The sequence below is a fragment of the Fringilla coelebs genome (assembly GCF_963513975.1).
Source record: "Fringilla coelebs genome assembly, chromosome: 5".
Taxonomy (NCBI): Eukaryota; Metazoa; Chordata; class Aves; order Passeriformes; family Fringillidae; genus Fringilla; species Fringilla coelebs.
Window position 1 is genome coordinate 13,499,060 of NC_140033.1, and position 13,829 is coordinate 13,512,888.

General features: G+C 40.5%; 1 protein-coding gene across 11 annotated transcripts in view; it reads right to left on the reverse strand.

The window, feature by feature from the left end:
* The window catches only part of SRPK2 (SRSF protein kinase 2), a 127,617-nt gene that overhangs the window by 73,251 nt on the left and 40,537 nt on the right, over window positions 1-13,829 (reverse strand). For 2 of the 11 annotated variants that reach the window (XM_084206443.1, XM_084206449.1), the window contains exon 2: window positions 10,878-10,941. The exons of 6 other annotated variants lie outside the window; for them this stretch is intronic. In XM_084206443.1, the coding sequence (XP_084062569.1) occupies window positions 10,878-10,915 (38 nt within the window). In that variant the 5' untranslated portion in view covers window positions 10,916-10,941. Of the gene's footprint in view, window positions 1-10,877; window positions 11,075-13,829 lie in introns of those variants that run through there. 3 more of the 11 variants (XM_084206442.1, XM_084206441.1, XM_084206446.1) reach the window with 2 other exon arrangements.

Sequence of the window (13,829 nt, forward strand, 5' to 3'; positions counted from 1 at the left end):
GGTTTTTTTAGTACAGTACTTGCTAGACAGGCAGACTTGAAAACATCAGCAAAATAGCTGCTTGTTGCACTTTGTTTCTACTCTGCTCAAGCAAATGAGCCCTGTTTACATGTTTTGTGTAAATAAACAGCACTGCACATATACACACAAACACTCCCAACCTTCAAATCATATATTTCTCTTCCTAAGAAGAACAACTTGGCAAAGTCTCAAGTATTAGCTATCTCCTGGGCTCTGAGAGTAGAAGTAATACATGCCAGGTTTTCTGAATACTGATGTCAGATAGCCAGATACTGACTAATACACATTGTGGCTCTGTGTCTTTTGCCTGCTCAGCTACCTTGCAAAGGAATTGAGCAGTATCTTGATGTCTGCAGCTCAGATTAACAACTGGCCTTCCAGTCTACCTTGGAGACATAGCCTTGTTTAGAATGAGAGTAATATGATTCTTTTTGCCTTTTTTAAACTGGCACTTTGTGACCACTATTACCAGACATCTCTTTTCTGGACCAGACCACAGAGAAGAAGGATGTGAGACAGTTTATGGTTCAGAGGTGTTTACTATTATTATGCATCCCTGTTACCTCAAATGGATTTTGTGACAAGCACAGATACCAGGTCAGCAGAGTAAGGAGCACTGCTTGGTTTTGGTCATGCCCAAGCTTTGTCTTCATTAGATGTATGAGCTCGACATATCCAGCAGGGTATGTCTGAAGCACAGAGTATGCATCTAACACACGGTAAGAATATACATCACTCTTCCTTTCCAGAAATATAGGTCTAAAAACTAAATAGGAGTTACACAGTAGACAAAACTCTGTAATATCAAACTTTCAGGAGACTGAGAAGTAGTAGCAAAGCACTGGTGCATTTCATATCCCCAGCTAATTTCAATCTCTTGGATGTCCACATTGGATGACCAAAAATGCAAACAGACCTAGATCCAGTTTTCCAGTTTTGACAGGTGGTACTAAGGCTCCTGGGAGACCAGTGTTAGGTTATCTGATTGAAAGCTAGCCATAACAGAAACGGATCCAGCAAAGATCAGAAGCAAAACCACAGGTGAATCCTAACATCCTCAAGAGCAAAAATGGAGCATGTGAATCAGCTACTCCTACGACTATCAATTAGACCATATTCCCCCAGTGTGAAACCTACCAAGATGAGTCAAAATTCTTCCAAAAAAAACACCCTGAAAACTAAAGGTTATTGCCTTAAGGGGTAAGGGACATATTATGGGATGCAGGGAGAAAGAACATTCTGGAATTGTATAAAACCTACCACAGTACTGTAAGAATAAGCAAGACGCTATGAAATGTTCAGGGGAAGGTATTAGGCATGGAGGAAAACCAGTATAAAAGTGGCTAAGGGAGTAATAAGTAAGAAAAAATAGCAAAGAAAAAGGATAAATGGGGCAGGTCCAGTACAAATAAGCATCTGGTCTATGCACTTATCTGACCAAGCCCTGTCCTTGATCATGACAGTCCATCCCACACTGTCACTAAAACCCTATACCTGTCTTCTTTGTGGATGCACTTTCTATTGAGTGTGCATGTGTGAACTCAAGCCAATTTCAAGTCAGACTGGCCAGCCAGTAAATAAGGTCCAAGTGCCAGCAACTCAAGCGAGAATATGAATCTTGAGGGCTCACGCATTTAGGGGCTAGAAACTACTTAGAGCAATTAAAATTGGCACATTAAAAGAGAGCACACAGCTTTGGTGCGAGTTTTTGTGAAAATTCCACCAGTGGACTTCCACTGTGAGGAGCCGGAAAGGAGAAAAAGGACAAGGCTGTTCATACAGTTCTTGCCTTAATGCTCTGTATGTATGTTTATGTGGGTGCCAATAAAAGTCCTGGTTTGAATCTCTGCTGCCCCATACAGCCAGCTGTGGATGCATTTTCTGAACATGAGTTTGTGTGCACACACACACCTCTGGGGAGCCCACGCTCCTCACTGCCTGGCCCTGGGGACACAGCACTCACCTATTCAGCTACAACAGGGGATACTGCCCCTGGGACACAGCAGTCCTGCACTCACCTATTCAGCTACAACAGGAGATACTGCCCCTGAGACACAGCAGTCCTGCACTCACCTATTCAGCTACAACAGGAGATATTGCCCCTGGGACACAGAGCTCTCCATGCTTGGCTACCTCTAACAACTGGCATGGCTAGAAGGACACATAACTTTAGCAAGTTTCTTAGCAAAGCTATCAGTAACACTTTGAAGGTGAAGTGTCTAAATCTGCCTTACGTTTGAGTTTGGGGTAGTCTTTAAGACTTTTAGTTGCAGACTGTTTAAGCTGTCCTGGCATCTGTTGGAACACACTCCATGTAGTTTTGCTAAGGCATTTTTTAAAACACTGAGTATTTAAATGATAGTAAAAAAAAGCATTGGCATTCTCGGACACTGTCCTGCTTCAACTGGATGACTTCTGGTTCTTTTAATAGCCCTCGAAATTCCTATGTGCTAAACACATTTGAAAAGAATCTTGACCAGTTCTTTCCTGTATGTTTTCTTTCCAAGCCAGGATTCATTTAACAGAAAAGTAACATAAATAAAGCAGACATACAGGTGAAACAAAGTACATAGAAATCAAACTACAGAAACATATTCAATAAGATTGCCTTGGAGAAAGCTGTGAAGAGATTTCCACAAAGAACACCACCACTTTTAAATATTAATGGTCTACACTAAAAACCCCCATGTATTCACTGGCAGCATACTGCAGTTGGGGTGCCCAAGGAATAGGGTCTAAGCTAATTCACTGTGTCAGTAATCCACTCACAAATATCAAGAGTTCTTGAGAGAAAGAGGAAGAGTGTTTCCTTGATCACCAATAATGTGTTCATTATTGTTCAATGAACATAAGTTCATTCTTTTACTTTAGCTGTGGAACATAAGCATTCTGAGGGTGGCTATATCTCCCTTTATTTGGCTTTCTAGACTAATACTCTGAAACATTAATTACCTGGAAAGGAGCCGAGTGAGATTTCTAAGTCCATGAAGACTGTTTGTACTCTTATTTATAACAGATTAAAGGTTTTAATTGATAAAAATGTACTTCAGAATCACTATGGTTGATGATCTTTTTCATACCTTAGGGAAGTCTTGGTCCAAAGCTGTATGAGACTTCTTGGAAGCTGGCACTTCTCATAGCTAAGGCAGCAAGCAGCAGTGGAAATTCCTGATTCTTGTCACATACGCAACAGGAGCTGTCAGAAAGGCTTTACACTGTCACACTGGGGATGACAAAGCACCACTCAGAGGAAACCACCACACGTGGTCTCCTAAGGGTAAGGTAATCCTTTTATAGAAGGATTCATAAAGAGCTAACGCCAAACATCTTCCATTCTAGTTCATGGCACGAAATAAACAGAGGTGGATAGTGTCTGGTATGTGGGCATAGCAGGAACTGAATGCTTCTGTGGACACTGGCTGCAGCAGCTGAAGACAACAATGACAATCGGTAGGTCCTGATGCTGGAGAGAGAATAACAGAAGAGCTGTCCACTGCAACCCACAGAAATGTCAAACCACCTTTCCATCTCCACCAAAAAAAAAAAAAAAAAAAAAAAAAAAAAAAAAAAAAAAAAAAATTGCTGGGTATTTTCTGACAGCAGTTGCAAGAGAAAATAATGCTGTCTCTTTATAGTAGTATTAATGACAAAAATAATACTCACAATTTCTGACAGAACTAGTAAAAGTTAACCTTTCACAACACAGGACAGAAATGTAGTTTAACAGGAGTTTCTGCTGCAATTATATGACCTCCTTTGCCCCCAGAAAAGACACACACTACCACCGTACACAGCAGTACTGAGCAACAGAAGAAAGGATAAGCCCTTGCCTTCTTAGAAAGGATGAGACCATCTCACTCGGGTTGGGGCACAGGAAGTTGATTCAGGAAAACAAAGCACTGAATTCTTCAAAGGTTTCATGTTACTCCAAATAAGAAGTAGGTTCAAGAAATTCTCCTTTCCATGGACTGAGACTGTGCCAAGTTTGGGGAAGACAAGTCTGGAAGATTAACCAGCCCAACACTACAATACAAATGTTTCACAACTCTCAAGAGAAGAAAATACCAATTTATGACCATTTGTTATATTAGCAGATATCAAGACAAAATTAGGACACTTTTATTAATACAGAGAGGTTATTTAAAGTGCCTTTATTAAACACAATGGTCAAAACTTCATACAAATAGAATATCTACATGAGATGTGGTTCTGGTTTTGAACATCGTCCAGCCAGGAAAAAGAAGCAATCAACCAGCCTGACTGACCTAAAGCTATAACCAGACAAGGAAAGTTCTGCAGATATATTTGGTGAAGAACACAGGCAGAACTTGGAGCTGCACACATTTCTTTGGTAATTGAAGCTTTAAAGACTAAAAAGAAAGAAAGAGAATGAAGCAGAAAAAAAAGGAAATCACAGTTCACTATCCATCTACTCACAAATATCAGCATGAGTTTGGAAAGCATCCTAGATGAGATAAATTTCATCTGGTTTTAAGGTAACAGTGACTGTTTATATTTTGTCAGAGATCACCCAAGACTAAAGGTGAGTTTTGAAGAAAATACAGAAGCTTGTAAGGCAGATACTGGTTCAGGAGTGTAAAATTCCTGAAGAAAGAACTAGTGAAAGACCTTCTGGTCACAACACCCTTTGGACAGAAAAGGTATTTTTCAGTCCACTGGAAAGTTTAGACATCCTCCAAACTGTACAGCAGGATTCACATAAAGTCAAAAGCTGAGAGATGGCACAAATTTCCTGATAATATGCTTATAACACAAAATATGCAACAAAGTGGAATGCTTAAATCTGCATACATTTGCTTAATGTGTTCCTAGCATCCCTCAGTAACTACATCAATTCTGAATCAATGAAAATACGTGTATCACAACACAATAAATTCACTGAATTACATGAATGTGTAAACATTTTATTATTATTATCTGTAAGTATATAATATGAATATGCATACAATATGAAGACACAGAAAACCACAAATTAGTTTATCCTGTAATACACTACAGCAACTACAGAAATGCAAGCTTTGGGCATAGGTACGCATTGTTTTATGCAATCCATCTGGTAACATTCCTTTAGCATCCACCTAGGGGCTGGAGTGGACAATTTAGTGAAGGCATGACCAAAACAGTGATTAGGCAAAATGTTTCAAGTCATGAAAGAGACTAAATCTGTAACACAAAAGGCTTGCTTAAAATGACCCATTACTTTTCTTCCCAGGCATTTTACCTGGGTAGAACTGGAATACTTTAGAAATACCTTATATTGTGCAAGTCATGGTTTCCCAATCTTTTACATATCTTTTATTTTAGCCATTAAATAACTGTGTTCAAACCACCACTGCTTGCTTGAGTTAGTTTCCAGTGAACAGCTGTCATACAGGAAAACCTCATACAATGCCCCAGAACTTTCCATCTCTCCCTTTCACAAAATTCTCTCATTTTAGTTCCAACAGGAACTGACAAAATCTGAGGTTTTAGTTTTCAGAAAGTATATTAGAAATTTCCCTGTATTAAATACCTCACAAATACCTGCATGATGAAAAATTGCTAATAATTTTTAAAAAATAATTAAAGAAACAAAATAAGGAGTGCACAGGCCATCTGAGTAGCAGGGATACTAATGGTATGTTTCACTTGTAATTTTTTTACCTATAGCAGAAAAGACAGAGAAATAAACCAAATCTATCCCTGAAAACCAAAACACATTTAAAATTCTCAATCTTTTCAAAGCCTACTGATAAACTGATAGAGGCAATACCAGCTCTAAAAAAGAGTACAGTGTCCACTAAAAATACCATCTCAAGTGAAAAACATGCTCCACAAGTGGCTGCTTCTATATAAGCTATTTCCATTTTTTCCTACACAAGGACAATGGCACGTTGCAACATTCCTTGCCTCCACATCCCTTTCATATTTCACTTAAAAGCCTCACATGCTAAAACAAGTTAGACTGTGGAACCTTCAATATGAAAACCACACAAAACATAGGATTTATTTTGGTCCAGAACTGGTAATCTAAAATTAAGCACCTAGTCAAAGAGAGCTCTGCAGATACACTGTCACCCAAAAGAGTTGGTGGTGGAATCAAGTGCCTCCCTGGACAAACAGCTTAGGGTCCACACTCAGCTAGCATGATTTTCTTTCTATGAGATAAAATACAACAAATAGAATGAGCTTGCAATTTTGGGGAAAAAAGGGCAGCGAAATATATATTGGTCACTGTTACCATATATTAAACAAATCAGAAAAGTTATAGTTGTATGACCACTAAAACTAGATTTGAACTGTCCTGAAATAGAAGACGTAAAAAAATTTTTTATCCTATAAAAAAGAACCAATAGAAGAAAAGCAGAAAGAGAGCTAAAGAATACACAGTATTTTGAAAATGTGTTTAAAAGTTACTGGAACTGATGAAATAGTTGCATTATTCTGACAACTTTTTTTTTTTTTCAGTGTTAGTTACATAAATAATGGAATCATTATCTTACAATGCCCTATTATCTAACAATTATTCCAAACCATTTATCTGACATACAGCAATATCAGCTTACACATCATGTTGTTAGCTGATGGTTCTACTTTTAAACATTATTTCCATATTTATTACAAGTTACACTTTTACCTTAAAAGCAGTGCACCCACAACTAAATTAAAAAAGAAATACACACACAAAAAAACAGAATTTAAAAAAATCACTGATGTTCCAAAACCTGGAGGAATCTTTCAGCATCATAAGTTGTTCCACAATGCCTCCTCTAAAAACTAACATTAGGTCTCTCAGAAAAGGAAGCTGACAGTACTCAGCCTCCATCTTTTTCCTTCCTTCCCATTATTCAGATTTTTTCTCCTTTACTTTATCCCTGAATGCCTCCTTGGCATGACCTGATGAAGAAACTATGCTAAAGCAGTGAGAAATACATTAATTTGCTCTGCAAAGATAAATTACAAAGATAGAGGGGTATACATACCCCAAGGCTTAAAAACAACCCAACAAAAAGCCAAACCAAAACTACCATTATTCCTTAAAATTTGCCTGCACCACCTGACACCAAATACTTCTACACAGATTAACACAAACTTGTAATTTGAAAGTATCTTCCCTTTACTGCTATTCAGGAAATCCCCCAAAATGATGGAAATTGAATTATATACATACCAGCTACCTACTTTAAGACTGTTCATGAGTGGCTGCTATTGATTTTTTCAAAAAACACTGAAGCAGAAACTAATTTCAAAGAAACATGCATATGCAGCATTTGTATGAAGAGGGAAAAAGAGCAGGTCAAACACTTCAGACTGATCAGCCTTGCTAATAACCTTTATGAGAAAATGCTCCATGGTAAAACTGCACTGCTGACACAAATTTAGAATCCAAAATCAGAGCTGAAGAAATAACAAGTTCTTTGTCCTAAAATGTGAAAAAGAAAAGTACTACATACATGAAGTCTGAAGTCTTTAGAGTCTCAAGTAATCCAAGTGAGAGAATTAACTTTTCTCAAAAAGAAACAGAAATCTATCAAGAGTTCCACACAGCCCCTAAAAAGGGGGGGGATAAAAAAATCTGTGCAGCTGAAAGCATTCCCTATAGATGAGAAGAGTGCATAACTCATACACCAGAAATGAAAAGTATTTTCACCTTCCTGGAGGGCTCCTGGAAGACCATCCCTTCTCCATCTGGGCGCTGCTACCTGCTTCCTCAGGACATTTGCAAGGCTTGGAGCAGTAACCTCATGCAGCCCCCAGGGAAACACAAAGAACAAGGAGGTACGTGGTAGTTTAATTACTACTCATTAGATAAGGAAACCAGGTGAGTGTCACATCGTAAGCACGCTGTAGGAAAACATATCTACGGTCTTCTTCAGGCTCAGACATCCAAACAAATCAATTCAGCGACAGCAGCCGCAGTGGGTTACCTGATCCACCGCCCAGCCCACGTGCACGCTCACATCCCCAGTTACCTGGGTTACCTTATCAACAGGGAACCAGGACTTTGGCCCAGGGCAGCATTAACTACTTGGAAATTTAGGACATAGAGACTCTGCCTGATTGTGTCTGCTCATGAAATATCCCATAGCATGCCAAAATATAGGTATCTTAATCTCATCACCTCAATTCTGCAACTTCAGTTTTTCTAGGGAGAAGGTAAGTGGAAAGATCAATCTATGAAAAATGTCTCAGGTTTGTATTAATTTACTTTTCAAGGCTGCCAAACATCTCAGAGGTTCCTCAACAAAAAGGTTCAACTTTCTTGCTCATGTCCCCTAAAAGGTTCTTAAATTCAGAACAAACCACTATCCTCAGAGAACGCTGCAGGATTTCTAAAATGCTGAGCCTCCATAACAGCCAAACCATCCATTACATCCCAGCTTTCTTCTCATCAGTAAGATGTGACAGCATGTTGAACTTGCCAAATGAGCAGGAAAACCTACAAACACTAAACTGTCTTGTATAAACAAAGACCAGCCAAAGAAGGAGGCAAGTAATGGGCTTCTCTCATTCCTCCTCTACCCCCATTTCATCAGTCTCTGTAAATGCACAGAGCACCTCCTCTCCCCTCCCCTCTGGCTATGCAAGCGCTGTCTAGCAGCCTCTGCTAGCGTGGAAAACAAGAAACAAGCCATGGACTCTTTCAGATCATCCACACAACATTCCCACACGGAGAACTCAAGCTTCACAAGAAGTCCAACCACTAGGAGCAAGGATTAAAACCATCAATAAATAAATATGCAAGAATTCATTCCCTTTCTGTGTTTTCAAGAACATGCATATTCTCATGTCTGTATGGCATGAATACACATTGCAATTCTTCTACAGAGCAGATTGGGTCAGTTTAACAGTTCAGACACTCAATATTACAATTATTTCTGTTTTAAAAATCTTATATATTCATTTTCAAAGAGCCTTGAAAGGAACTGGCAGCTAATAGGATAGACAGCACTGTTTCATAACAGCTTGCAAAAAAATTCAGTCTATTTTTAGATGGGTGAAAAGAATGTGGTTATTTAAAAAAAAACAAAAAAACAAAAAACCTCATATGAAATAAAGATGCTTTCATTTATAACTGACCATGCAGCTGATATGTCAAACCAATCTCCAGGTGAACAGTACCATATATTTAAATCCTCAAAACAAATCTGTGTGCATATACAACAGCCACATTTTAATCTTTTTTGCGTGATAACACATCATGCTGTTAAAAAACTCTTTACTTTTTAATGAATGTCATTCAAATGAATCTCAGACAAATGCATCTTTTTCTAACTGTGTTATGATCCTTTAAAAGGACCTCTTCATCTAGGACTACCATTAGTTCAACCATAAGCATGTTCTGCTCAAAACCAGACTGATCAGATGTCGGATGCTGCATAACACTACTTTTGATAAAATAAATATCTGTATTATATACTAAATTCCCACACAGCAATGCCAACATAAGTCTTTCCAAAAATCAAGTTAACACCTGTTTCCTTTACTATTTTCACTCCATCATCCTCCCTGTTACCACCACCATTTTATGAGTCTTGTATTTAAAAATTTTAGGCATAAGAGTGGAATAAACGCTAAAAAATAAACACTTGCATTTTCTCTCATCATTCTTAATTTTGAACAAGTAAATACTAAAATTTCTCTCAAAGCTCTTCTTATATTTCTCCATTTTGGAAAGGTGACTTAACATCCCATTCCCCCCCACCATTTTCTGAATCTCTTATTGCTGGTATTTTGTTATAACCACAGCTGGTGAAAAGCAATGCAGTTTGCTTCTACATATCATACATAAATATACTTATAAATCAAATTAAATTGCTCCTTTTGGTTTTTCAAACCACCCATGCCACACAGCACTCGTTCATTTTGAAAGATGTCTTTTAGCCTGTTTCCTTAAGATAGCATTCAGTGCCTTATCATGTCTCTCTGTGCTGAGCCATTCAATAAAATAAACTTCAGCTCATTTCAGCCTAACAGTTTGAGAGCTTAAAATTAACAGGTTTTTTTTTGCCAACATCCAATATTAAAATGGTGAAATAGAACATTCAAAGGGTCTTTTGCATACAGCCAAAATGTTTACTGTAAATGGGGGGAAATGGTATCATGTTTCTCTAGACTGAAGCAGTTTCTAAACCAAAAATGCCATAAAATGCAGCTGCAAGCAAAACAGAAGTGAGCAGGGCTCGTTTATTTAAAATCAACAAAATAATCACCGGGAGGCTATTTCACGTCAGAAGACTTAAATGTACATTTAGTACCTTGAAGTATTTCCCTAAAAATGAAACAGCTACTTGAAACAGCACTGATCTGATTGACAGATAAAATAATTGCTTTAAAAACACTTCTGAGTCATTTTGTCCTTACCTGCAGGCATGAACCATTACTGCATGCAGCGACTGCTCCATTTCCTAGCACAGACTTGAACAGGGATCACATCTATCTTACAGAATGTGACTAATAGGGGGATTTGCGATTCCTGAGCTACTTTCCAAAGGACACTCCCTTTTCCACATAACCGGGCACGAAACGCTTGGCCAAGTTCTATTTGCTACCGATGCTCGGGGGCAGGAGCGCGGGGAGCGCGGGGTCTGTGCGGTGCCGCTCGCCTGACAGGCGCGGCAGAGCGCGGGGTCTGCACCAGCCAGCCCCGCCAGGATCCGCATGCTGCAGCCCGCCGGGCACCGGGGCACGGCCGGGCACCCGGAACCGCGGCCAAAAGGCACAAAGCTCGACCAGGAGGGCAGGCTGGGTGGGCACGGTGCGAGATCCAGCATGCAGCACGCGGACAATGCCAGCAGCCCCGCGGAGGCAGAGGGAGAAGCCCCGCGTTCATGCGGACGGGGATGCGGCCGTACCTTTCTGGAGAGGACGACTTCTCAGAGTTAACTGACATCAGCAGCTCAGTCTTCTGCTTGATTTCTGGAAAAATCAGAAAACGTTCACCACCGACACCGCCTGCCCTCGCCTTCCGGAGGTCTCGCTTCCCTGCGCCCTTTTGTCCGCCGGAGGCCCGGGACGCGGCGCTGTGCGAGGCCGCCCAGCCGCGCTCGGAGGGCCGGGCCCGCGCACATGACCGCGCACGGCGGGCGGAACCATCGCCGAGCGGGGGGCGCCGCTCAGAGCCCGAGCCCGCGGGGGCGCGGCGGGGGCCGCGCCACCGCTGCCGCCGGCGGGGGGGACGCGGGGGGGGCCCGCTGAGGGGAAAAACCCCGAAAGAGAAGATTCCCGGAACGGATCGTCTTCCCGGGTACCTTGCTAAGAGGGACTGCACACCCGCGAAAGCCTCCAGATCAAAAGCCCTGAAAAATATGGCTCTTTGAATCATTTTTGTCACAAAAAGCGAGGTATTAAATCACTACTTTCACACACCGGTGAGAAACCAGACGTGGAAAACGCTAGGCACACCTGGATTTTGATTATTAGTGGTTTGCCTCTAATGTCCCCCAAATACACTTTGAAAAGTGATATTGCATTTTTCTTTTTCTTTTTTTTAACACCTAGTAATTCCCGCGGAGGGTGGTTGGGCTCTGAACAGGCTCCCCAGGGCAGTGGTCACAGCACCCGCCTGAGAGAGCTCAAGAAGCGTTTGGACAATGCCCTCAGGCACATGGGCTGGCTCCTGGGAATGGCGCCATGCGGGGCCGGGAGTTGGTCCTGGTGGGCTTCATGGTCCTGGCGGGCTCCTTCCCACCCAGCACATTCTGTGATGCTGGGATCACCAGTCCAGCACTTGTAGGGCCTGGGCTGGTAACTCGTTCCCGAAATGCTGGCAGCACACCCAGGCACGGACACCCGGCCGCTCGCTTCACAAGATCCTGTCGAAGCAGAACACAGACTGCTGAAAAGTGAGTTCACCGGGTGCTCTGGAGTCGAGCGCCCAAAAAACCCAGAAGAACAAAGGGATGTGAGCCTCATCTTAAGACTGTATCCTTGCCGGAGACCGTAGTGCTGCCTGTGGTAATACTGGTAAGACGTGAGCAACACTATGTCCGCTTGTTAACAGCCACAGTAAACCTCAACTGTTTGGGATTAACCATTCCAATGGAAAACTTTCAACCTGACTTTTCTTCATCTCTTTGTACGTATCTCAGGTACAAAGACACAGAAATTTCTGAAAACGGAAGAAGAAAAGCTGGGTAACTAGATTTATTAATTTTTTTCCAATCACAGTTACAAAAGTATTATTACTATCTGAATGAGTTTATCACTCTCATGCTCTGGTGGAAGGCTTGCAAGCTAGCAAGTGATCATCACCTTTTAAGCATATGCCACTTGTTCTTCCCAAAACATACTGATCAGAAGAACCTCCAAGAAGTATCTCAGTTCTCACATCCAAAGTAGACGCTTCTCGGATCTCTGGAAACGTATCTGTGAGATGTCAGTATGTTCACAACTGGCTCCACTACATGACTGCAAGTACCATAAAAAACTTCTTTTACTGTTGTCCATCCCAGGCAGCAAGTGGTCCTACAGTCACAGCTATTGGGATACTCCTCTGCACACCCAGACACACATCCCAATGTAGGGATGATCTGAAGTTAATCTCTCTACCACAGAGCCTTGACACCAACTGACTGACTATAAATATGGTCCTGAACTTCAGAGTCCAACAAATTTTTAATTCCTTCTGAAGATGCTTATAAATTAAAATTGATTACACAAACAGATATTAACAAGGCAGAATTTTATAGCAAAACAAAATCCACAGAGTTTGGAAGGAAGTGATCAAATTATTTATTCCATAATTGAGCCTCCACATAGGCTTTGCAATGGATGTCCAGAGATTATTATACTAAGACTTTATTGCTAACAGTACACCACAAGATGTTAAAAACAAATCCAAGATATAAGTTGTTTCACCACAAACTTTGAGTCCCTGGATTCTCTACAAGATGTACAGACATTTCTCCACGATGGTATTAAAGCACATAATTTAATTTTGCTTCTAGTAACCAAGTGACAACAAAGTCTTATTTAATATAGCTGCAATAAGAATTTCAAGAAAATAAGACCTCATAGAAAAAAAAATTCTAATGTCTTACTGAGTATTCTACTCCACAATTAGATAACACTCTCATCACAAGGTTTTGGGGTTTCTCTTTCCTGTTTCTCATCTGTCAATTTGAAATATTTTCTTATTTGGAATTTACCAATCTTCTGCCTCTGCTGCCTGAGATTTTTGCACCCCTTTTGTTCATTTTTAAAAGCAAATCTGTACCTTTACACATCCATATGGCACCAGCAAATTCAGGCTGATGCCATCACTATCACTCCTCATACAAAACTGATCGTGGGAATATCACCTAAATAAGACACATGAGTTTTACACTAAGTGCCTTTAGGCCATAAGAGAATAATGGCTGCAGAAACAGCAATGTTCTCATTTGTTGATTTTGATAATTTATAAATTACTTATCCAGAAGTCTGGGATAAGTAGAATTTAGAATTTATTAGAATTTATTAGAACTTAGAACTTGCATCTTAAGTCCAAATAACACAACAGAAAAATCCCTTCAAAACTGCAGCCACCATAGCACCAGTCTACCGGCCTTTGAGTCCAGAAGAATGCAAATTACAGCAGTATTTGTTAAACTCAAAGTAACAGAAAAAGAGAAGAGAGGAAAAAGGAAAATTTTATAATTGAATAGCTCTTCCTGGAGGTTTCTTGGTTCAAGACCCTCCAACCTAACACAGAACTAACATTTCCACTTTACCTCAAGTACAGTGCCACCAAGGCAAATGCTGGGCTGTTCAGGACCTGCCCCTCTTAGAGATTCAAGGAACCACACCTTTAAAGGGTTTCATGA